The sequence below is a fragment of the Dermacentor albipictus genome, chromosome 1 (assembly GCF_038994185.2).
Source record: "Dermacentor albipictus isolate Rhodes 1998 colony chromosome 1, USDA_Dalb.pri_finalv2, whole genome shotgun sequence".
Taxonomy (NCBI): Eukaryota; Metazoa; Arthropoda; class Arachnida; order Ixodida; family Ixodidae; genus Dermacentor; species Dermacentor albipictus.
In genome coordinates, this window is record NC_091821.1 from 274062313 (window position 1) to 274089063 (window position 26751).

A 26751-nucleotide genomic window follows, 5' to 3' on the forward strand; every position below is an offset into this window, starting at 1 on the left:
CAGCTGAACCTTCTTCGACGGACGGTTGCCGGCGTGACAGTCCGTTGCCATCCGTGCACTTGAAAAACTTGCGCGACATGTTGTACAGGCATCCGTGAAGTGCAGACCCCAGCGCCTACTTCGGCGCCGCGTCCGCCTCGCGTTTATCTGGGGGAACGCTGGGCTTCGGCCTGAATGGTGAGCGTCGTACCGGTGCCGCTTTCGCAGGCGGCTCCTCGGCATTCAGGCCACCACCCGGGTCGTCGCTTTTCACCGTCTCGATGTGCGCCCGCTTATTCGATGATGAAGTCACGTCGGTCTCCATTGCGCTCGGCGCGTCGGGATCCGTCGATGTTGCTGAGCCTTCCTTGGCTTTTTTCGACCGGTGCAGCGCGTCCATTGACAAGTCAGGCTGCCTTTCTTGCAGTGGCTGCTGTTCGCTAGGCACCGAAGTAACGGCTCGCTGCAAGGGGGCGGGGGCCGTTGCCGGGGGCGTTGGTTGTGGTTCCAACTTCGCGTGTTGTACTGTCGCCGTTTCCTCAGCTTCTGCCTCGTCCATGACGAGCTCAGAAGAGTCAATACTCCTTATGGGCCCTGTGACGTTCGCGTATGTAGGCGCACACTGACTTTCGTCATGACCGAAACGTTTGCAGCGCGAGCATCGTGGCACCCGGCACTCTCTGCGAACGTGACCTTTTCCGTGGCAGCGCAAACAAAGCGGTGGCCTTCCAGGCACCACTAATAAAGCAGGCTCTCCGGCGACACGCAGCTGGTGCGGGATATCATCACTTTTAACACCAGGCTTCAACTTGAGATTCACCAGACGCGTAGTGGAGCCCTTGTCTGTCACGCCCTGTGCGCGCCAGCGCTCTCGTGAAACTTCCGTAACTTCGCCGTACGGCGCTAAGGCCTCGCGTACATCTTCATCGCTGACGTTATGGAGGACCCAGTGCATCTTAACACGTAGGTCTTGGTTGTTGGGATCAACCACCAGGCATCGCCGGCCCTTGACAGTAATTGTTGCAGCTGTTAGCAGTTTGTTGACGGCTTCCGAGCTTTTCATTGTTACGGCCCACACGTGGTTCATTTGGTAAGCTCCCAAGGCGACAACCTCGGGGAGCACTTTCAAGCTGTCCAGGGCGTCACGGTAGTCCTCAACTCTGTACGGCCGAGCACGGATATCGCCATGCAAAAAAACAGTATTAAAAACAATCCGACCTTTCGGCAGTTGGGGCAGCATCACTTGGTAATCCTGGCTGTCTTCAACAACATTCCTGTTTCCGCGGCCAAAATGGGCCGCTGAGACCGCTCCTTCGGAGCACATGGTAGCACGTCCTTCCACCTCGGTAGCCAAGACGCGAGTACCACTACTGAGCCACGAGTACGATGCTTCAAAGCGGTACAAAAGCGCCTCTAGTGAATGCGGTGTTGCCTTAGAAACGAGCTGTTTTTTCTATTTCGTTCCCTTCGAATTCCGCGACCTGGTTTGAACCCACGAGCTCGAATTTAGCAGCGCAACGCCATATCCACTATGTAGCCACTAATTAGGCTACCGTGCCGCTTTTATATTATTATTATTTTTTGCTGTTGTTAAGCATGGACTAGTGGACAAAAGTTTCACATGGCTTACGTGCCAAAGATTAGCATATATAATGGCTACCTTAAACTGTTTTCGGCGCACGAGGTATGACCGCAATAAAAGAACCCGTACCAATTACTCCGCATACTGTTACGCGAGGAAGACGGAAACGTGAATGGAATGTTGCACTGCAGTTTTTCTTTTTTTATAATAATACTTCCCGTAAATCTGAGTACTGTGGGGTTCTCACACCCGTGCTCTTGGGACAAAGGAACGACAACACAGTAATGCAAACAACCACAAGGGCATTTATTGCACCTTTCATTGATCAATGCCTGCTAGCCAAGTTGCTATCCACAAAACATGCCGATGGGCTCGCGACAAATCTAGAAGTCCGACTCACCGCGACCGGATACCGAGCGAATGTGTTCGCCCCATGCTGGATCCCAACGCCTGGTCTTTCGCGCGTACGGTCACGCGAACGGTGGCGCGCTCGAAGGCAGGCCACGCGAGGTGGTCTCGCAGAAGCATGGGTCGGCGCGCGCGCGGGACGTCCGCGGCACTCGCCGGCCCGCCGCCCAAGAGCAACCCTTTCCCGCACCCCCAATATGGTGGCTAGAGGGGGAGGTGTCAGCATCGGCTGGGCTGCGCCGCGTAAGGCGGCGCGGTATTTTTTCATGACAGCGACAGGTGGCGCGCTCGTCGTCTCCGAGATGCCTAGCGTGATGTGTTTGAGCAATCTCTCCGGCTCCAAGCGCGCGTCGTGAAGTCTGTGGTGAAGTAAGCTTCGCCTTCCCCGCTTTTGTTTGTTTGTCATAAGAAGTTCTGCGTAACCTTCTTGACCCACGCCACAGGAAAAATTTGGTCGGTATGCAGAGTAAGCTGGATGATCTCCTGGATGTGGGCCACCTAAATGAAGTTCACGAGATGGTAAAGCATTGTGATGCGATGCCAGATCATCGTGAAATGGTGGGATCAAATAGCGACTTTCGCATACCCTACTACGTTAGCGGGTATGTTACCAGGAAAATGTTAATGAGAACAAAGTGCGAATAGTGTTCTCTAGCTGTTGCTTCAAGCAAAAGACTCGCGCTTGCTTCCGGAAGAATCGTGCGTTACCAACCACATGGATAGAGGTGTCCTACTTTACCCATCTCAGGCACTAAAAGACTTGGTTGCTGCGATGGAAGATGCCTTCACGCATTGTTTCAGCTTTAACAAGTTGAAGGCTGACAGCATCATGGGCCTTATTTTCTGCCTGTCAATAAATGAGCTGGATATGGTTGGCTGTGTGCAGCATAGCGTAGAAATCACCAACCAAGTGATACGGCTTTTTGTCATCACGAGGTTGCACGTCCTTGTCGCAGGAGAGAATGCATCGAAGCAAGGGAAGCGAGAAAAAAATTAAGTACCTCAAGTTGAGGCGCACAACATAACTGCATAACTGCAAAGTTTATATCAGCAAGACCAACATAAATCGTTTGTATATGTAAAACAGGAATTGTTCACATCACATTGTATACCCAAAAATATCTGCAAATCTGAACAGAATTTCCCACCCGACTAATTATTGTTTGCACTGCACCTTGTTCACCGGAAGGAAGAAGAAGAAGCAGAAGAAAGCGGATGTGCCCCGCATCGGCTCCGTCTTTTTGAATGATTCTGCAGGCACTTTTGGCAGGACCACGCATTGAAGCTCATCATCGGATTCGTGAGGTTAACCCGAATCGGTGGATACCTTTGGACAAGGCGGGCCAGCATTTTTTGGACTTCTACAGCCTCTTTTCTGTGCATCGCGCGTGGGCGCCACGCTGGGCCTAACGCCACGTAGGTCTAGCGAGCCCGCCAAGCCGGCATGGTCGATATGCGCATGGACGACGAACCCTCCTCGGAGACAGAAGACGGCGAGGAAAGAATGGGTTGGCAGGTGGTCACCAACCGAAGATCGCGATCTGCGAAAAAGACCTGGGCAGCTGGTGGAGCCGCCAATTCGATCCGAGAATCACAAGGAAAGGAGATCGCCAACAAAGGTGCTGCCGGGGCCGACAAGCTCAAGCGCCGGATTGTGAAGGCGTCAAGAATGCCGCAACTGCCAGAGGAGCACAGGAAAATCATCGTTAGGCCTCGGGGAGGCCTCAACCTGAACAAGGTCAGCACAGCTATTGGAGAAGCGATCGTCGAGGCAGCCGGACTTATAGCAGATCAAGCGAGGGAAGACATCGTCTGCCCCAACTTCACACAGAATATTGTGGTGGTTAGTACACCGGACTCCTCTCATGCTGAAAGGTATGTGAGAATCAAGTCCATTACGATCATGGAGGCAGAATATGAAGTGAGCGCTTATGAAACAGCCCCCCACTCTACGTGCAAGGGGGTTATTAGAAGAGTGAACCTCAATGACAGTCAGAGTGTGATCACGAAAAAGATTGTGCATGAATACAACCCAACAGCGTTGGCTGCACAACGTATCAAAGCTACGGGATCGGTTATTGTCCTTTTCGACGGATTCAGGGTGCCCAACTTCATCAAATATGGGTCAACCCTCGTGAGGTGCTATCTGTACAGGAAGCAATTTGACGTATGTTACGCATGTGGAAGAATCGGACACAGATCAGACGTTTGTCCAACACCTGATGTTGTGCAGTGCAGGGGATGTGGTATGCAAGACCCAGGGGAGGCTCATATCTGCTCTCCCAAATGCAAGTTCTGCGGTGAAGATCACCCCACAGGTGACAGGGCGTGCAAGCAGCGGTACCAAATACCATATGTAGTAAGAGTAAGAAGAAGACAACGCTCCAAAGTGGAGACAGAGATGGAATCGGCCCAACCTACAAAGGAAACCCCTCCATGGAGGGGTTCCTTTGTAGGTTTCCTTCGCCGGAAGGCGCCTGCAGGCGCCGGAAGGCGCTCACGCTCGAGAAGCACATCAAGATCAAGACAGCGCTCAACATCGAGGGGAACAAACCGTTCCAGGTCTCGGGAGGCGCAGGTGCGCTTCGAGGAGCAGGAGCTGAAGATAAACAAGAAAAAGGAGCCAGGAGCGACCTGGGCCGAGAAAGTCAAAGGTACTGTGAAAGTCACAGGTGCGCTGGCCTCGCAGGAACAGAGTAATGATGCCAGAGTAGAACAGCTGATCAGAGAGGTTATATCACTAAAGAAAGCAAATGAAGAACTTAAGCAGCAGATTCAGGAAATGAAAAAAAGGGTTGAGGACAGAAAGCGACAGTGTGGCAATAGCTAAGCCGGTGTGTATAAGGAACAGCCAGGAAGAAGACACACCGGCGCCCAAAAAGAGAGCTGTAGTTCCGGAGGCAGAATCGATGTGCTCGGCTCTGGAGGAGATTAGGAATGCGATTAGGGACCTAAAGGACACGGTAGACAGCGTTAACCTTAAGGTGGATAAAACATGGAAGTGGAAGTTAATAGCCGAGAAAAGGTTGAAAAAGCTAGAGGCCCAAGGAGAAGATGAAGAATATATGCCCTTGGAAGCCGAAAGCGCAAGAACACCCCCAGGAGCGGCAGGTGGTACAGTCAAGCGAACAGTGACAGGGGGTAGCAAGTCGGGAGGCAACGACAATAATAATGGATAACAGAAATAGACTTAGTGTGTGGCAGTGGAACTGCAGAGGATTTCAGCAAAAAAGAGCGTCACTAGCACAGATAATCAAAACGGTTGAAAATAGGCCAAAATTAATAATGTTGCAGGAAACTCTAGCGGAGGAGATCGGGCTGTCCGGCTTCAACTCGGTCTGCAAAGGCAAAGAACCAGGCAGAGGAATTGCCACCCTAATTGACAAGAAAATTCCTTACATAGAGCACGATCTAAAATTAGGGGCGAGTAAAATTGAATACATATTTATAGAATTGGTCCTAAAACGGCACAGAGGTAAAGCGCAAAGCTTGTTCTGCCTCAACATATATAGCAGTCCCAGAGAGATGAGACAGAGCTTCAGAGCCATCTTTAATAAGACCATGAGGGTAGCCAGAACTGCGCCACTCATAATAGGAGGGGATTTCAACGCCCCACACCAATCTTGGGGTTACCGCTGGAGTAGTAAGAAAGGGGATGGAATCTGGCATCTCGCCACAGATTTAGGCCTTTCTCTTATCACGGACCCAGCCTTTCCTACCAGGTGTGGCAGTTCCACGTGTAGGGACACTACCCCGGACTTATCCTTTACTTATAACTTACCCAGGGCAGACTGGATAAACTCTGGCACGGACCTAGGAAGCGACCATTATATACTACACATAATGGTAGAAACGACGGGGGTGGATGTAAAGCATTTTACTTACATAGACTGGGATCACTTTAGAAAAATCAGAAAAGACAGAGCAGACACAGATAGAAAGGGGCGCATCAGACTACAAGAGTGGGTAGCTCAGCTTAGGGACGACTTGAATGCAGCAACTAAGGCTATAGAGACAGAGGAAGAGGTCGAACAAATTGATAGTAGATTGGCGCATTTGATCGAAGCCAAGCAATCGATTTTACAAAGATGGAAATCACAACGCTTAAACAGGAGACTTAGGAAGCGAATTGCTCAGCTCAATAAGAATATAGAGGAACACGCACGATACTTGCAGAAACAAAAATGGGATGAGGTGTGTAATTGTGTAGACGGAAGGATAAAACGTGGAGGCAATTGGAGTCTGCTCAGGCATCTGCTCAACGAAAAAGGCACTAAATCGAATAGACGCACGGCAGTGGCGAAACTGGTACACCAGGAAAGTCAGACTGCAAGCGCAGAAAGCATAATGGAGCGACTGGCTACTAAATACTTGCCTCTCAGGAAAGATCAGGATGTGAGTTATCCCGATTACTTAGGGTTAGAATGCAAATATATGGATCAGGAATTCACCGAAAGTGAGGTACGCACGGCACTGTATGATCTGAATAGTAGGTCAGCAGCTGGCCCGGATGGAATCTCTAACAGATTGCTTAAGAATTTGGACGACGAATCAATAAAATATCTGACCACATACATTAATGACCTATGGAAAGATGGGGTATATCCAGAAGAATGGAGGACGGCCAGTACTATCTTAATACCAAAGCCGGGCAAGCAACTCAACTTGGATAATCTGAGGCCAATTTCTTTAACATCATGTCTAGGGAAGACAATGGAGCATGTCATATTGAACAGGTTAACGAAATATGTGGAGGACAATGACATCCTACCGTACAATCTGATTGGTTTCAGATCAGGCTTGTCCACACAAGATGCCATGTTGTTAATCAAACATCAACTGCTATTGGCTAAACCAAAAAACACTCGAGCTCTCTTGGGGTTGGATGTCGAAAAAGCTTTTGACAGAATTAAGCATAGAGCAATACTTGAAGTGATTTCCGAACTGGGATTGGGGAGAAAACTCTATGAAGTGGTTAAAGCCTTTCTTGGCAATCGTTCAGCTCATCTTAGATTCGGGGCTATTATATCAAAGAAGATGGATCTCGGTGACAGAGGGACGCCACAAGGGTCGGTCTTGTCACCTATGCTTTTCAACCTGGCCATGTCAAAAGTGGCAAAGGGACTAAAAAGGATAGAGGGCATTCACTTTACCATTTATGCAGACGATGTGACGATATGGACCGCTGAAGGAAGTATGGGACATGCGGAAAGCAGACTTCAGAAGAGCATTTATGAGGTAGAGTCTATTTTAGAAGGCATGGGACTCAAATGCTCTGCTAGTAAGTCTGAACTCCTTGTACTCAAGAACAGAAGAAGGGGTAGAAAACCGAGGGGATACGTTCCCGAGGAAGAACCCCGGTTAGTACTAACCACGAAGGCAGGCGAATCTATTAAGCAAGTAGAATCCATAAGAGTCTTAGGGTTATTCCTGGAGGCAAACGGGGCAAATGGAAGAACAATACGACACATCACAAGCAAGACTGTGGAGGTAATAAGACTGCTAAGGCGAATCACTAACAGACAAAGAGGGCTGGGAGAGGAGAGCGCCATGAGACTGGTCCACGCTTTCGCCTTGTGCCACTTCTCATATGTAGCTGGGATGCTCAGTTGGACACAGACAGAGCTAAACAAGTTGAACAGATTAATTAAAAGGCTTGTCAAAACAACAGTGGGGCTACCGATTAACACCCCGGATAACAAATTAATGAAACTGGGGCTCCACAACACAATAGACGAGATAATTGAAGCTCAGCAAATTGCCCACAGAGAGAGGCTCTCTGGAACAAGGCCAGGTAGAGCAATACTAGAAGAGGTAGGATGGTGCCCAACCGAATCCAAAATTTCAGGTGAAGGCACAGTAGAACTAAAAGATAGCATAAGAGAGATAATCAAGACGACTCCTTTCCCCAGAAATATGCAACGAGTGCACAACCTGGAAAGACGAAAGGCAAGGGCCAAAGCTCTCCTGCAAGAGATAGAACACGACAGAGAACATGCGGCATTTGTAGATGCTGCGTGGGTCAGAGGAAAGAAAGCCTTTACGGCAGTAGTAGTAGATGCAGATGGTCTCACTCGGGATGCTATTACAATCATGACTAAAGACACGACAGTCGCGGAACAAGTAGCGATAGCATTGGCTTTAAGGAATAATAAGTGGACGAAGATTTACAGCGACTCTAAGATGGCTATTAGACACTTTACCAATGGCTTTGTAACCAAAAGGGCTGCCCAGCTGATCGTTGAGTTGGACAGCCAAGAGATCGAAATCCGCTGGTTTCCTGCGCACATGGGGTCTGTCGATCCATCTCGGAAGAATTTAAACGAGATGGCTAACGCAGCTGCACGAGGACTTACTATCTGTGCACTACGCGACCAGGACCTTAATAATATACAGGTGGAGAACAGGGACCAATTACTTACATATAATGAAATCACAAGGCATTACTACATGAACAGAAGGGAATTCCCAGTGCCACACGCTAAGCTCAATAGAGCTCAAGCGGTGACTCTGAGATTGTTGCAAACAAGAACTTATCCAAGTCCAAACTTTATTAACAAGATATATCCTGAAAGAGAGATACCAATCAATTGCGAGAAGTGTAATGGCATCATTACTCTGGATCACATGCTTTGGCAGTGTCCTGTGACTTTCACAGACTGTGACAAGGAGAGAGACTGGTGGCAGCGAGTCCTACACAGTGGAGTTCTTTCCGATCAAGTACAGGCCGTCCAGAAGGCCCATGATACGGCGGTAAGGTTAAACCTTACTGTCCCGACGTGGGAGCCGCCTGCGTCAACCTAAGGATTGATCTTCAGGACATTAAATAAAGTTCATCATACCATACCATACCTTGTTCACCGTTTCTGGGTATATACCTCCATTACATATTGGATTTGCGCTCCATTTCATGTCATATTGTTTGTTTGAGAGCTAACAACCATGTATATAGAGTCGTGTGTATTATTTTATTAACAATAAATATTCTTTTTAAGGCATTTTTGGCAATATTTGAGCGGTACTAAATACGCGAACTTAGTTCTTTGCAGGTTTATAATATTGGAAACCAAATTTCCCTTAACGCTCTCATATTGTACTGAGTTTTGACCATTGGTGCCTACAGTTCTACCTTTCATTGCAAAATTAAATAAACTTGAAATAATCATGGTTCATTCGAGCCGCCCATTTCAACTGAGGCGCGCACTTCAATGAGGCGCGCACCAACCAGTAGACGATTAGGACAAGCGCCTGTAGCTCAAGGCACTAATAAAGTCACGCCAGACATAACTGCATACGGCACCCCATAATAGTCCCTTAAAATGTTAAAGCGGCATTGGCAAACTGCAAACAACCGCCTACTGCGTAAGCTTTCTGTTTGGTGCAATTATGAGTTTCACAAGTGTATGCACTGAGCACGAAGCTAAAGCGCGGCGATAAAATGACCAAAATTTAGTACATAGTACGTAAGGCCAGCTGCAGTGATAAAGTCGCCTAGCCTTTAAAATGATTTTCCGATGCGCGTATTGCGCCCCAAGAAGCCGCGGAGCGGGAAAGCACTTCACAGCGGAACCAAATAACCGCAGCGGACCTTAGCCAGCGTACGGGAGGCATCTCGGAGCCGACAGCAGCGCCGCCGCATCGTCCTGAAAAAAATGCTGCCTCTCCGGCGCTCCGATGCCGACACCTCCCCCTCTAGCCACCATACCCCCAAGTAACCCTGCCGTGAGGCGGTGCTAGCAGCGCAACACTCCCGCCATCTCTCGCACTGCGCCTCAACCACTCCGACCGCCGCGGGCGCCACGCCACGCGGCGACGCCGCACTGCAGAAGACAGGAGCCATGCGGGAAAACAAGATATCAGGGGACACGCGAGAGTCGCGCATCCCCACAGTACAGAGCTCCGGACAGGGCAGATGTGTTTTATTTGTTTGAAGCGGCAAGCAGGAAGTTTACATATGTTTTTCCGTCTGCGTTTCGCAAAACCTACTGATGGAAACCTATATACGCAAAAATACATATGAGATACACGCTGCTTGAAGAACAAGAGAAATATCTGTTCTCCAAAGGGAACCGTACAACGAGATCGTAGAATTAAAACGTTCACTGCGGCCGCAATGCACGCGCAATCACCGAGCGGAATTTAAAAAAAAATAAAGTGAAATAAAGAAGAGAAAGAAGGACATCTATTCTTAAGGCATAAATAGATGTCGTATGCAATTACAAACATCGTTTGAGCGGCCTGAACGCATATACGAGCGTGCGCGCGACGTATTATGAATGACCCTCCCGAGAAGTATCGCCAGCAGTTTCCAACGGCGCGACCGATGCAGCTTAATTCACTTCGATCGCAGTGCCGCCACAGCATTTTTCGTTGTCGCACGCCTCACTGCAAAACATGTGCCGGCCCAGCCATATCATACAATATTAGCGGCGAGAATTTGGAGTGGAGCCCTCTCGCGAGTGACATCACGGTCAGGACGCCGCTCGCTCCGGCTCGCTCGGCTGCCGCGCGCGCTCGTTCCCTTCCTGCATGCTTGGGGTACGGGTGGCTGGAGCCGTACTTATTGAATGATATGTCGGCTTCTTTCTACCGCCACGCCTCAACCACAGTTCCTTCTTCAAAAGCGCATTGGTGAGAAAATTTGCGGCTTGCATATCGCAAGCTATGTAGCGTTGAAGTGGTCTACTGGTATTGCAATGAATATATACGCCGTGTCTGTACATAAACTTTCCGTAAAAAGAATGTCTGGAAATTTAACACGCGAAGTTGTGTATAGTGCTTTGCTTAAACACTTAACATTGATTTAGTACTTAGCTATGAGAGACATTGCATTTTACATGGCAGAAATATCTTGGTATATGGTGTCAACATGTTATATGTGTTATAAAGACACTGCCCACCGAAGCTGTCGTCTTGATTCTTACTACTCTAGTGACTTGTTCTAGTCAAATACGGCCACTTTATTAATGCGTAAAAACATGGCGTGGCGTAAAAGAAAGTGTTGGGCGCGCATTTCGTAAGAAAAAGTTTGCTGCTACTTTCACCGCTCTCTTATACAGGCCCCCATAAAACGCATTTTTCATGGCCGCTAACGCGACGGCGCGTCATGTACAGTATTTACATAGTCAATGTACACCAGTACCATAATAGCAGCCACCTGAAAGAGATATTTTGTGGTTAAGATCGAGAGTAGTAGTCTTTATCGACAATACTCTACATTAATTGGAGTGACCGACAGTGCAGCATGCGAGGTCTGCAGCACCGAAGAAAATATCGACCACCTGCTGTGCCACAGTCCACGATATGCCCCAGAATTACAAGAACTTGCTAACGCGCTCCAAAAACTGGACAGTCTGCCGCAATTTCCACACCGCCCCCATCGCTCGTCGGCCCAAAAAGCGGTGAAGACACTTCTGTGGTTCTTGAGGACGACGGGCTTGCGTGAACGTCTGTGACTATCTGTGCACTTACTATTAGACCACACGCGTCAGCGAACTCACCGCTAATTTCCTTCTCTCCTTGCTCCCTGTCATCTTTGTTTTCCTCTTTCCCATTCCCCCGGTGTAGGGTAGCCAACCGGACGTTATTCTGGTCAACCTCCCTGCCTTTTGCTTTTCTCTTTCTTCCTCCCTTCCCTCTCCTCAATCAACGGTAGCAACCGACTGTCGTTGTGGCGAGGCACGCATTGTTCGCGAAGCCCATCAGTTTACTACAACTTCGAATTGAAACAACAAACACGGCCGCTCGATGCAAAGCAAGGTGCTTTTGGATCGAGCGGCCGTGCCACAAAGCAGTTTCTTTACAACGCCAATTGCAATATACTCGACGTACTACAGCTAAGCTTAGGCTGCCTAGAAAAAGAAAATTCAAGCACCTTCTGCCTCAGCATGTCTCGATCCAGCGAAGGAAGACACCACAAGCCTTAAATATTTCACTTGATTTTTGACCCTCCGCCGGGGAACTAAACTTCAATTTGTGCCATCCTACAAATGCATGACGCTTCGGCTTCTTTCTGGCTGCAGCCATACCGTCCAAAGGGCATATTTCACCAAAAGATTTGGACCGAGCAGTCTGTGTCAGTTCGCCAAACAGATTCTTCATGTATATTCCTCAAGCAACAAACTCCAGTCAATTGCTCAAGTGACTTGAGCATGTAGCACGGAAAAGGGAATATATATTGGTACATTCCTCTTCGTGTTCTGCAAACAGCTGTAAGCCTCAATAAGCTTTACTTCAAATTACCGCAACTTTAGATAAACACGTGAAGAACTGCATAATTTTGAGAAGCAGTTAAAGAAGCAAGTACTGCAGATAGAATCTAAAGTGCAGTGCTAGTTAAGTCCTCGTGTTACTGCTGAGCGTTTCTGTGCAGAAATACAAAAATTCTATATTATACCATACGAACTACTCATCGTGAGCAAACCTGTTTTAGCGGATTAAAATCAAGGTAACTGTTGTAGAATTCATAGCCAGCGTTTTTAACATTTTGCACAGCGGCAGGTATGGTACCATAACTGGATCCTTATATGCTATGTTTCTGCGGTTTCTTAAATGATATTGCGCGACATAAAAAACGACACGGACGTGAAAGAAGACGACACACCAAGCGCAAACTTTCAACTAAGTTTATTGTGCCACTGCGTCATTTTATACATGGCAGGCAACGTAGATCGCGCATGCGCTTACAAGGAAATGAAGTGCGAAATCATGTAACATGGTTACGTGTCGTGTGATGCCGCGTCCAAGTAACGTAATTCTTTTTCTGTGAGAGCCAGAGACGGGAAGCTGACACACGCATCACCCAATTTTGCGATCATCTGCGCTTCAGATATCTCACGGATGAGCTGCGTACTGCCACGGGAAACAATCGTACATTGATCCTCAAGAGGTTTGCACCCATGATCGCGACAGTGGATCGCCAAGAAACCGCCAGAGCCGTTTTTAACATTGTTGCTGTGCTCACGGAGCCGATCATTGAGGCAACGCCCAGTTTGTAAATTTTTCTAAGAGTGTAAAAAAAATTTACACCCTTTGGGGCTTATCTTGTTCCACAACAATAATCGTCATCTGTCTTGCCCCCGTTTCCTTCCTTTAACGCTGCGAGCCCGGTACTTCCCAGTCACGAACGGCATGCGCGTTATCAGTGTGACGCAGCATTCTCCACAGGAAAGTACACTCTTAAAATGGTTGCACCCTTTGGGGTGTATAATTGTCCCACAACAATAATCGTCATCTGCCTTGCTTGCGTTTCCTTTCCTGAAAACTCGGCGCTCGCTACTTTCCTGTCGAGAATGCTGCGTCACACTGATAAGGCGCATGCCGTTCGTGACTGGAAAGTACTGGGCTCGCAGCGTTAAAGAAAGGAAACGCGGGCAGCACGGATGACGATTATTGTTGTGGGACAAGATACGCCCCAAAGGGTGTAATTTTTTCTAAGAGTGTACACTCTAAACACAGTTGCACCCTTTGAGGTGTTTTTTTGTCCCACAACGATAATCGTCATATGTCTTGCCCACGTTTCCTTTCTTTAACGCTGCGAGCCCGGTACTTCCCAGTCACGAACGGCATGCGCGTTATCAGTGTGACGCAGCCTTCTCGACAGGAAAGTAGCGAGCGCCAAGTTTTCAAGAAAGGAAACGCAAGCAACGTAGATGACGATTATTGTTGCGGGACAAATATACACCCCAAAGGGTGCAAATAGTTTTTAGAGTGTAGTTTTCAAGAAAGGAAACGCAAGCAAGGCAGATGACGATTATTGTTGTGGGACAAATGTACACCCTAAAGGGCGCAACCGTTTTAAGCGTGCACTCTTAAAAAAATTTGCACCCTTTGGGGCGTATCTTGTCCTACAACGATAATCGTCATCTGTCTTGCCCGCGTTTCCTTTCTTTAACGCTGCGAGCCCGGTACTTCCCAGTCACGAACGGCATGCGCGTTATCAGTGTACGCAGCGTTCTTGACAGGAAAGTAGCGAGCGCCGAGTTTTCAAGAAAGGAAACGCAAGCAAAGCAGATGACGATTATTGTTGTGGGACAACTATACACCCCAAAGGGTGCAACCGTTTTAAGAGTGTGGATCTACACTCTAAGAACAGTTTACACCCTTTGGCTTGCCCCTTCTGCCACACAAAAATAATCGTCATCTGCCTTGATGCGTTTCCTTTCTTTATCGCTGCGAGCCCGGAACTTTCCAGTAACTACACTCTAAGAACAGTTTACACCCTTTGGCTTGCCTCTTCTGCCACACAAAAATAATCGTCATCTGCCTTGATGCGGTTCCTTTCTTTATCGCTGCAAGCCCGGAACTTTCCAGTGACGAACGGCACGCGCGTTATCAGAAGGGGCATTCCAAAGGGTGTAAACTGTTCTGTGCTGATAACGCGCGTGCCGTTCGTTACTGGAAAGTTCCGGGCTCGCAGCGATAAAGAAAAGAAACGCATCAAGGCAGATGACGATTATTTTTGTGTGGCAGAAGGGGCAAGCCAAAGGGTGTAAACTGTTCTTAGAGTGTAACGGCACGCGCGTTATCAGCATAGAACAGTTTACACCCTTTGGAGTGCCTCTTCTGATAACGCGCGTGCCGTTCGTCACTGGAAAGTTCCGGGCTTGCAGCGATAAAGAAAGGAAACGCATCAAGGCAGATGACGATTATTTTTGTGTGGCAGAAGGGGCAAGCCAAAGGGTGTAAACTGTTCTTAGAGTGTAGCGAAAGTGTGCGACGGTACGCCGACGCTGGCTGCCCAATCTTGAGTGCGCTAAAGCGTGAACACCTCCCAAAAACTTAAGCTAACCGCCTCGCAGTATTTTAATGCATAAGCATTCTTTGGCGAGTACACAAGCAAAATCTGTCTGTCACGCGAAAAGTGTAATGCCTTGTATCTGCAGAAAACTGAACTGAAATTAATGTGCTCGGTGAATTTCTCCAACCGCCATCTGTACCGCGTAATTTGTGCATGCAATTTACATGTCGCTCAAGCATATACACAAATGTACGTTCGATGTGATCGGCAATTAAGTGGCAAGAACCGATTCGACAACTGAACATCCATAGGTCAAAGGTTTATTTTATTTTCTACGTACAAAATTGGCAACGAACATTGTGACGTCTTTTATTTACTTGAGCAACCTTTTTTTCAAAGTAATTTTGCCTTTTCATCTGGCAGGTCACGTGCACGCACGTGCTGTACGGTCACACATGCTAACACATTTCTCTCGCACTTACCGCTGTAAATCGCCACTGAATTTTTATAATCTCAGTTGTTCTCTCGAGGCCTCCGTTCACCACTATAATATTAATTTTCGCACGCTAAATTATCTAGTTATATATCTCATAGACCAAATCACACGTGCAGTGAACGAAAGTTTCTCCCGCAGAAAGAAGTTAGAAATAAGGAAGAGCCGCGCACTTCCCCGTCGAAACGTACGGTGTACTCCATAATTCACGGCCTGCAAAAGCACTCTATATGAACATCTCCATGCGGAGTCGACAGGCGCTGCCGTCACACTTCGTGTGAGGCACCTATATAATTCGTTCAGATAAAAAAAATAAAGTCGCCCAACTCTGATGTTGTGAATTTTTTCTGAAGCCAACATTACCAGACGTGGCAAAGATTTCAGACGTTATTTTTAATTGGCAAAATGCTATTCAAAGCGGCGAAAAGCAAAGTGTCACTGCAACCGTTGACACAGTGGACGTTTGTTTACAAACATACAGCACATGCAGCGCAGCCGTCGTCTCCATGCCGCTGACGTCCTGTGACGTCACGCATAGAGGGCGCCACTAAGTAACGACTGACAGTTTCTTGTGTTCCAAACTTAAGCTTAACTTAGGTTTTCGAGAAGTCTGGCAAAAGTTTTAACGTTCAAGTCTGCTGAAACAGCTTTGCAACGTAATTATTTTGACTGTAAAGCCGCTTGTTGTAGACATTTTGAAGCTCAGCATATTTAGTTTTGTTTATTTCAGTTTCCGTCGGCTTCCGATGCTGACGTCATCTTGAGAAGATGACGGCGATGACTGCGAACTGTGTGTAGTGCTGTGGTTTTGGGAATCGAACTGTTATATGCTCGATTAAGTTGTTTCCGTAGATCCTGTGAGCGTAAAATAGATGGCAATGGCTAGCGCGGCTGGCTCATCGAGGGCCGAATTTATTGTCGGTGGAAAATTCAAATTGGTTCGCAAAGTCGGAAGCGGTTCCTTCGGGGACATCTACCTGGGAATCAACATGGTGAACGGCGAGGTCTGTACGGTAGTACACAATTAGGGTTAAGGTTGTAGGTTGTCGTAATTGGTTTCCACACCTTTGCATACTATTGTGCTGCTGTGCATGAGCTTCCTGTTCACACTTTGCAGTTATCTTGTAAAGTGTTGGTAGTGTTGTGTCCCGGAACGCGTGAGCAAGTTTTAGGGTGCTCCCGTGGTTATGGTATCGGTCGCTGATGGGTCGTAGCATTTCATGCTACGTATATAATTCAGTGCGCGAATTGCAGGAGGTTGCAGTCAAAATGGAATCCACCAAGGCGAGGCATCCACAGCTGCTGTATGAAAGTAAACTGTACAAGATATTACAAGGCCACGAAGGGATTCCCCACACAAGGTACTTATTTTTCTTTATGTGCTGCGCGAAGGATGCATATTCTGTGCGAAGCAAACACCATTTGGCGATACAATTCTAGACACAGTCAATGAACTTTCTTAGAAAAGTTGTGGAGAGTAGAATTTCTTAGGGACTGTGTAGCGCTTCCCTATTCGGTTCGTATTGAGGTCACAACAAGTGACGTTGCACGGTATCCGCGTACACTTTTGACGCTGTCTTTTCGCGACGCCGTTGCATACGCTAGGTGTTAACCTGAGTGATCTCTTTTTTTTTTTTTGTGAGCCCTGTTGCATGGTACTTGTGATAGGAAACGCAGGAAGTGATAAAGCGTTTCCATTTCTCTCACATTTCTCTCACCTGGTCGTGCCTTTCGCACAATCAGTTGAGAAAAATAACAAGCTTGGGAGCGTTTGAACGGCACGTACACTTTTCAGGTGGTTTGGCACTGAGAGAGATTATAATGTGCTTGTGATGGACCTGCTGGGCCCTAGCTTGGAAGACCTGTTCAACTTCTGCTCCAGACGTTTCACCATGAAGACAGTGTTAATGCTGTTTGATCAGGCAAGGAAATTTTTCTTCTAAAGCCTACATGAGGTGCTAAAAAATTATAAAAGTTGGGCAGCATTGTGTTACATCAGAATATTACTATTAGCGTGAAACTTGCTCAGTGTTGCTTACCTTTCCGTACAGTCGGTCACGGTTAGCAAAACTACTGGAGGTGTCATTGGGCACTTGCTGAGCAGCTGTCATGGACTGGCGCGTAAATACAGTTTGTGTACTTTTGTGGCCAATTGAGAGATAGCATGTAAAAATATCTAGTGGTGCATGCATTTGTGTGTGTTGCCCATATTTTTAATGCTTGTGATAATGTAAAGGGCATAACCATGCTTACTCCTGTGAAGTTTGCTGTGTTTGTAAAGAGAGATTACTATAATAGCATGCCCTCTCTCCTACACACAATATTGCCAAGGAGCTGTCCAAATTGGTTATCAGAATAAATCAAAAGTATGCAGTCATCTCCAGTGGTGCCTTACAAAATAATGTTGATTTTGCAGGGACAGAATGACGATGCTCTCACAGTAACGAAGAAGCATGTTGCATGTTTTGCCCTATAAATGACAGGTGCTGCCATTGTTCCTTTCAATGTCTTCATCCTTTGTACGACATCATAGCAGATAAAGCATATTTCTGATTTATCTTTAACAGAACAAGCAAGTGATGCACTTAACTGTAGTATTAAATCACGAAATGCTACATATATGCAAAATGTGATCACAAACGAGCTAGTGGTTTACTTTGCAGAGAGGTATACCAGGTGCTGCTATTTGTGCAACATTTGGTGCATTTGTCCCTTCTTCAAAAAGTGTTGTGTGCAGGAAAAAACAGCGTGGCTTGTGGAGAGCTGTGTAAACATGAGGCCCCTTATGTATATACAATTGATGCAAGAAGCTTCTGGCTGCATTACTGGGATTTGCAGCTATGCTACTACTGCACAAATTGTGCCGAACTATGCTGAGAGGAGGATCCTGCTACATTACAGCATAGAAATCTGCGCCCACCCTGCTCTGAAAGGGTTGCTCGGGCATTTGAAAATGTAACCAAGTCCTGAAACACCATTTCTCCGCACCATTTAAAGTGGCATGGAATGGACCAATGGCTGTGTTAAAGGGGCCCTGAACCACCCCTTGGGCTTAGTGAAATAACATAGTCCATGCGTAGCATACGCTGTGAATGTCTCAGCCAAGTTTTGCTGTCGTACAAGGTACAGCTCGCAAGCGAATTGACCTTGACCTTTCTCTCAAACGCTCCCTTTTCAACAGAAGGCCCTGTCCTTACTCTTTTCTAGAGGCACTATTTCGTCATCGGACGCACTATTTTGTCATTCTCTTAGATGGCTGCTACTGGCCGATAGCTGGCATCAAGCTGTGGTCTCCTACATGGCATAGATACCGCAGCCGCCGCAGGGTGCCGCCACGAGTCCACTGGCTAAGCGCACTGCGGCTCCCTGAGGACAACCACGTTTGGCTTATGTATGTTTAGCCATCGTAGGCACCAAAGGTGGAAGTCGTGGTATCTACGTTGACATCCAAAATGAAATTTGAACTGCGTGCCACGGTGACATTTAGAAGGTGGAGCGTTGTGGGCATGCCTCACTGCGCCATAGCCTTCACAGTGCAAGGCGTTGAAGAAGGAACGGGAGCCCAGTGGAGGCCATGTTTGATTGCCAATAACTCTGCTTCTGCTGAATGCATTGAAGTACTTTTTGCGGCTAAGTATTTCTGAAATAGCATATTTTCACTTCAAATGCCTTTCTCAACTTTGATAAAAAGTGGTTCAGGGCCCCTTTAAGCTTTGCGGTGGATGGAGTTGAGCCTTTCCAATTAAGCCTGGATTGTACCGCTGTTTCTTCTGTGTGCTGTTGTCCACTTTCAATACCTTCCATCCCACCGTGTGCTAGTGGCCTAAAGAGACACTAAAGGCAAATATTAGGTCAACAGGGACTGTTAAAATACCATTCCAGAAACTTTGCAGCGCTTGTTTTGTGCTAAGAAAATACATAGTTAAGGAGAAAATCACGTCTAAACGGTCAGCATATCTTAAACGCAATTCAAATCGCCATCACTGCCTTTTACTGCAATCAGTGAGTAAAACGGCTCCCAAGCGATGGGGCTTTGTTTTTTTGCCCAAAACCCAAACGCGCGGCCATGGAGAAACCAAGCCAAGTTGGATTCGCTACTGCAGCTGCTCTTGGTCAAGTAGTATGGACTGTTTGGGCTGTGATGGAAGAATATAAGACATTCATGAACTAGCCTCCAACTGAGAAGCAGACTCCCTAATGTTGCATGCTTTCTGCGACAAATGGCGCGGGAGAGCAGTGGTCATTCGTTCAGGTCCTGTCGGCTTGGCGTATGTGCATCAGAAAAGCATGTCCAAGTATAATAAGTAATAAAATGCATTCTGAAGCTTATTTTCATGCATTTTCATTCTTTTTGTGTGGCGCCTATGGACTGTTTATTCTGGGACATTTGTTAGGCACGTTGGTATCAAAAGAATGTATAGGTATTCAGGTGGCTGCTCCACTCGGTGATTTGTAGTATGTTAAATTACCCCCTTATGTAATTACGACAACCACTAAATGAAGCTAGAAACACAAATTCGAAGCAACCAAATGCCTGTTCCAGACCCTTTGTCATATGACCGTTCCGGGGAATTGCAGGAAGACACATTTTTACACATATCGGTGTAACACACAGATGCCACACGTGTAATAAAACTACACTTAGTAGCTGCACAACACAGATTCCATTTTGTTCTGTCTCACTTCTTTATTGTCTTCACTCCCCCTGCCCCTTGTCTTGTTTCAACTCCTCCTATCTGCAGGTTGTCATAGTATTTCTTCATTCTCCCCAGCATTGTTTGCATCCCTCCTGAGATAACTGATGGCTTAGCGTGCACCATGTTCGCGTTGAAGCGAGAGGCAGCACGAAGGGAATATATTTCCAATCACGGAGGAAGGAAACTAAGGAGAGGCCCTGACGTCACTCTTTGTGAAGCAAAAGTGAAGCCGGAAGTTGGCGTTGCTCATGGCGATGCTCTGCCTTTTGTGCCACCCTCCTCTCTTGTTCACATCTTTCGCGAAACCACGCCGCGCTGCGCGTGGTTTCGCGTGCGAGCTCGCGCAACATCCGGCAGAGCACGGTGCAGGTAACACAGCGCAACAAGACACGGTGATTAACGCAAACCCGCCCACACAGCGCCTTTGCCACGGCACGAAACCTACCAGAGCAACACGTGTGAGCGCTAAAAAAATCAGAACAACGCCGCCATTGTGGCCCAAAAGGCGTGGCCATGCAGCAAAAAAATAAATAAATAAAAAGCAGCAAAAAAAATAACCTATACGTCATTTCCGCCACACTCTTCTCCTAGCGCGCGGAGGGGGTAGGGCCTCTCCTTAGTTTCCTTCCTCCGTGTTTCCAATAGTAGCGGATTCCATGGTGTCATTGGGGCCAATGTACAGTTGTGCTCATATATTTGGGTGCCACGGCACCAACAAAAAAGTTAAAATATTTCAAGTGCAGCTCCGCTGCCTAAAATTAGTATAATTGTATAGGTTGAACGCGCGTGTACGCATGCACTCTTGATTTCAGCCGGAATGCCCAGGGTTGCAGAAAAAAAAAAAAGCCGTGCTTAACGCCTGTTTCACCTCTGCCGTGGGTTGGGCCGGTATTGCACTATCTTCAGGATCGGCTCACGTATGGGGAATGCTTAACACTTGCTTCAGCTCTGCCGCGGGTCGGCCTGGCATTGCACTATCTTTGGGAGTGGCCCACGTATGGGGAGTGCTTAACTCCTGCTTCACCTCCGCTGTGGGTCAGCCCAGCATTGCCCTATCTTCGGTATCTGCCCACATATGGGGAGTTTTTTGCTTACCACAATCACACAAAAATGTCCTTGGACAGTAAAGGTATACAGCGTCTTGGTTAAAAAAAAAAAAAAAAAACGTGGCACCTTTGGTTTCCAAACTTTTGATTGCAACTGTACCATATGGTCTTTATTAAGTGTCCTTGTTGACTTTGTCTTTATCACTCAAAATGGTCCGTTATAGTCCGTGTTCAGGCTTGGCCCTCTTTCTACCAGCACAATGTCGTCGACCTCCGCTGTGGGTCAGCCCAGCATTGCCCTATCTTCGGTGTTTACCCACATATGGGGAGTTTTTTGCTTACCACAATGACACAAAAATGTCCTTGGACAGTAAAGGTATACAGCGTCTCGGTTAAAAAAAAAAAAAACGTGGCACCTTTGGTTTCCAAACTTTTGATTGCAACTGTACCATGTGGTCTTTATTAAGTGTCCTTGTTGACTTTCTGTCTTTATCACTCGAAATGGCCCGTTATAGTCCGCGTTCAGGCTTGGCCCTCTTTCTACCAGCACAATGTCGTCGACGTTGAGTGTTGGTAATATTGTTCTTGCCTCTTGTAGCAATTTCTCTTCATTATTTCAAGACGCCTTGATCTATTATCTTCAGTTCTTGCTGCTTCTGTGAGCTTTATGTTCTTGTTGATGCCAAAGCTTATATATGCAGGCAGATAAGGTGGCCTCCCAGTTGCAGTCAATAGAGGAGTGCATCGCAGGCCAGTTGTATACGAGCTGCTATGGTGAGCTACTGCTGCTTCTAGACAACACTTCCAACCACCTGTGAATGCTGGATACATGCTAGTGTATTCATTTATGTCCCTGATAACCCTTTCAGGTGGCCCATTTGCTGCGGGATGATAGGGTGCAGGGAACTGTAACTTGATGTCACGCTTTTCAGCCCATTCCTGTAGCCGACGACTTCGGAAAGCAGGTCTATTGTCGTTACTTTTACATTGTCAAACTTTATTTTTCTGTTCAAAAAAGAAGTTACACTGTTAACGTCTTCTTTACTAGGTCTTTACTAGGTCTTGCTGCAATCATCCGGGTGCACTCATCAATGCAGAATGGGAAGGCTTGTGTCTTCTCGACTCCTTCAGACTTTTTCCGTAGTTCCACGAAGTCTAGATGAGTAACCTCAAATGGCACATTAGAATATTGTGGTGTAATCATTTTTTGCGTTGGTTGTTTAAATTTTACTTTGTTAATCTGGCATTTATCACATGATAATACATAGTCTTTTGTTTCTTGCTTCATACAAGGCCATGATAACCTTTCTTGTCAATTTCATGTAGGTTCTCTAAAAGCCAACATGGCCTCCTGATTAGGGGCTATCGTGGTACAGTTTTAATGTTTTTGGAACCAAGGAAGTAGGAATGGCGACTCATCCATATTTAGTATGTTGTAAAACCTCAGTTCCTTCCCATATCCTTGCAACATTTGCCTCTTCATGATTGTCTGGAAGCATAATGGCTAATCGCGACATAGCATCCACATCCTTCATAGAAGCTCCCGGACAATGAGCTACTTCAAAATCAAAGGGCTGAAGTTCACCCATCTAACGGGCGATCTTTCCTTTCCGCTTGGCCGTCTTCAATATGTATGTTCGTGCTTCGTCATCTGTGTATAGCTTGAACTTTGCATCTTCCATATATGTACGGAAGTAGCAGACGGCTTTTAAAACTGCCAGAGCTTCGTTTTCTGTCGTGGTATAGTTCGATTCAGTTTTGTTGAGTGTGTAGCCATAGTATCCAACTACATGGAGTTGGTTTGGTGGTCCTGATGAGTGTCTCTAATACAAGAATGCTCCCGTTCCATAGTGAGATGCATCGGTATTCAATTGAAAATGTAGTGCAAAGTCTGGTTAGCACAAGACAGAATCAAAAGAAATGATTCGGACCACTTCTCAGTTGGTGTCATCACATTCTTCTGTCCAACAAAAGGGAACATCCTTCTTAGTCAATCTTGTCAGACAGCTACTTTTCAGAGCATAATCTTGAATGAACGCTCTGAAATGGCCCGCCAAACCTAGAACACACGAAGTGAGTGTACATTGTACGGCTTTGCTAGTTTTGCTATGCAAGCTACCAATTATTCTTTCATATTCGTCGTCGTTCTGTCCAAAACTCTTCTAAGAAATGTCACCTTAGTTTTGAAGAATTCACTCTTCTTGAAATTAACGTTTAGCTTAGCATCAGATAACGCTGCCAGGATATGAGCCAGGTGTTCTTCATGTAACTTTTCACTTTTAGAGTATGTGATAAAGTCGCCTACGTAGACATTGCAGAAGCGTCCAATGTAGGGATTTAAAACTGGGTTCATCATCTTTTGGAACCAACTAGGTGAATTTTTCCATCCAAAAGGAAGGTGATTGTATTCGTATATGCCAAATTAAGTCGTAAATTTGGTGTATTGCTTGGTGTCTTCTTGCAGTGGCACCTGCCAGAAGCCCTTGCACAAGTCTATGCGAGAAAAACAGGTACAGCCTCCAGTTTCATCGATGATGGTGTCAATCCTTGGCATTGGAAAAGGAATCAACAGGGCTTGGTTATTTACTGCTCTGTAATCTGTACATAGCCGCCAGATGCCGTCTTGCTTTGGAGCAATGGTGATAGGTGAAGCGAAGGGAGACACTGATGGGCGAATTACATTAGCATCTAACATCTTTTGTAGCTCTTCTTTTAACCACGCCTTCTTTTCTTTTGTCAAGTTGTATGGCCTTTTTCTCAACTGTTTTGCTGGACAGGTTAAATGGCACTTCGAATTTTGTTGTTGCCGGTGGATTCCTCCCGAGCATACCAGTTCTGGGTAGAGTTACGGAATTACACTGTCTTTCTTCAGCTTCCGTTGGTGGCCTTCTTTTTGTTCCGACTGCATTTGGTCAGCCTCTTGATCAACAGACACCGTATCATCCCTATGAATATTCGGTCTCAGCAACTTCATGTCCGGATGAGATATAGGATAAAGTCATACTCCGCATTGTCTAAAACTAATGCAACCACTTCTGCCTTTTTATATTGGTACTTTATTGTCAGGCGTGCCCCCTCACAATAATCTCTCGTGCTTCCGTCATACCCACGCACAAGAACTCACCTCCCTTGGAGTAATCTTGTGGGTTAGCGTTGTTTTCCTTAAAAATGGATGCAGGAGCTCTGCTGTCTGTAAGTGCTCTTGTGCGTTGCCCATTAACCTCAAGCTCTATATGTAACAAACTCTCAGAAATCAGTCTCTTTTTTGGTCGTAGGGTCTGACTGAGAACCCTCATGAATTAGATTTTTCCCTGTCTGGGCAAAATGCATTCCTCAGGCAATGACTCTCTTTCCACGGTATGGAACAACTTCTTATGGTGACTGCCCTCTTGCAATTACTTTGGTAACTGTTCCTGAAACCCTCTGTTTCTCGATGTTTCTGCCCCTTGAACATCCCGATGGGACTTTGTCATCCTCTCCGTCCAATGGCAGGTGATCTCTTGAAGTGACTCCAGCAAAGCCTCTATAATTTTTGTGCTGCAGCTTGAATCTGTTGTTGCAGTTCTCAAGGTAGGCCATGTATTATCAGTTTTACAACAGAATTCAGTGGAAGTTCCGGCTCTGCAAGTTGAAGTAGTCGACATTTTTTGAAGAAATACTCAAGCACTGCTCCAGACCTGTAGCGATAAAATATAGCTTGATCCCTTAGTTTAAGCAGGCTGCAAGGGATATGCAGCTCATACCATTTTCTTGCGATGTCATTTAGAAAAGGGAGCTCTTGTGTGCCAGCCGTTTTGTCTACAGGTGTATTCAAAGTGCAATCCAAGCTTCTGGATTCCCCGAGAAACCATCAAATGGTTCAGGTTGCACAACTTCTGTAGGAACGCTTTCTTTGAGACTCGTAGCCGAAACAAGTCTGAATAATTTCATTTTTCTGGGGAACTCGCTTGTGTTGAAGCTGCATTGCTGGAAGCACAATGGAACGCTCTACATGGTAAGTTGGCTCCAATGCGGCTGACTTCTCTGCTTGCGATAACACAATGCGGATCAAAAGAGAGACTTAAAGAGTTATCTTCACGGACCTTTTTTCTGAGAGCTCGCCCTGAGACGTAGATGCCTTCTGCAGAATGACACAAGCTCACCTGTTGTCACGTCGATGGGAAGATAGATTGATGGGTCTGCAGGTAGCGAGTACTTTGTGAAGACGAGGCTGTCTTTGGCTGGCTGAACGAAGAAGGTTACCCACATCATGGATCGTATAAAGCCGACTGCACCAAAATATGCAATAAAACGGCACTTAGTAGCTGCACAAAACAGCATTTTGTTCTATCTCACTTCTTAATCATAACTCCCCCTGTCCCTTGTTTTAACTTCTATCTGCAGGCCACCATAGGATTGCTTCATTAGTGTAACTCGCAGATGCCACACGGACATTATCTCCGGCCTGATTTTGTGCTGCTGCGAGATGAAGCAAATGGCACTTTGTGTAATTGTTTATGCTCAGGCAATTTTTTTTAGAGGAATGTAACAGCCAAGTCCATGACACTTTATGTGTTCAATGGTAGCTCTCGTACGTTAAATGCCTTGAAGGAGCCTGGTCGGCATTTATTGATTTTCACTATTAGGCCATAGTCTATCCCGTATTGTTGCGTTGATTTGAACACCTGCATGCTGGGAAACCCGCACTTGGTGTATTATGAGGCATGGGCTGAAATGTCTTCGTTAGTTATGAATGATTAAGTGCCTGTCAGTCATCCAAGTTGTGATTTCCATTTCTGCTAGCCACCATTGTGTCCAACTTCTATATTCATGCATGGTTACTTGCACACCTTCTGTGAGCCTGTCATTAATAAGTTGTGCACGTGCAGCAATGAAATTAGCCCATTCAGGCATTTTCCTTATCCATGTCAAAGAGTGTTTTCACGATAATAGAAGTATCAAATAGCGCTGGAATTAATCTTAGGCGATTAGATAAAACGGCCTAAAGCCACTAAATTGCTTGATTGTTTCGGGGGCACCTATTAAAGTACAAACGTTTACTGAACAGAGATAGCATGAGTGTTTGCAGATGCGCCGAGCGTGCTGACACTACAGAGAGAGCTCCAGAACATCTACCAAGATTTTATTGGTGCAGTAAAAAATAGGAAAATACTTTTATGCATTGTAACAGTATACTAGATTGTGCTGGGTTCTCCTTTCATTGCACATGAATTGGTGCTCGAAATGTTTTTCGCAGACAGTCTGTTGACTGAAGGAATCTATCCTTCCTCAGGATTTCATGCACTCTTCAGACTTCAGTCTTTTGGCGCCGAAAACACAAACTTTGTCTTGCACGACTTGCACCTCTTATTACAATGCGGGAGAAAGCATTTTTTCTCCGTTGTGCGCCAAAAAAGTGTGACACATTGCTGGGAAAGTGTGCAAAAGGACCGTGTGCTCTCATTTTCCCATTGCAAAAGGCAGGTCCTCTGTGGGCATTAAAGGGACCCTGAAACGATTTTGGCGATTTTCTACAAACGTACTGAGTCGTTAGAGTAGGTTCTTCTGATCATTAATTGATGCATCTAAGTGCTCTGCGTAAAGCGTGCAATTTATTATAAGGTTTTAAAAATACCCATCGCTGCCGATCGCAGCGCACTGCTCGGCGGAATTTTAAGCCGCCCCTACCCATATGATGCAAATAACCCATATTACGTCACATGGGCGAGCTATCTGATTGGCTGACCAGGGCGCGTGGTCTATAATTTTTCCAACTTTATGGTGAACAAATGATGCTCGTAATAGTTGGAATGTTAGTTACTTTGTTT

The 26751-nt window shown here is 46.4% G+C and overlaps 1 protein-coding gene across 4 annotated transcripts in view; it reads left to right on the forward strand.

The window, feature by feature from the left end:
- The first annotated feature begins 15722 nt into the window (after positions 1 to 15722).
- Positions 15723 to 26751, forward strand: part of LOC135908770 (casein kinase I) — a 72946-nt gene continuing 61917 nt past the window's right edge. For 2 of the 4 annotated variants that reach the window (XM_065440608.1, XM_065440610.1), the window contains exons 1-3: positions 15930 to 16205; positions 16456 to 16562; positions 16997 to 17123. In XM_065440608.1, coding sequence (XP_065296680.1) covers positions 16074 to 16205; positions 16456 to 16562; positions 16997 to 17123 — 366 coding nt within the window. In that variant the 5' untranslated portion in view covers positions 15930 to 16073. Of the gene's footprint in view, positions 15858 to 15929; positions 16206 to 16455; positions 16563 to 16996; positions 17124 to 26751 lie in introns of those variants that run through there. The other 2 variants (XM_065440611.1, XM_065440609.1) reach the window with 2 other exon arrangements.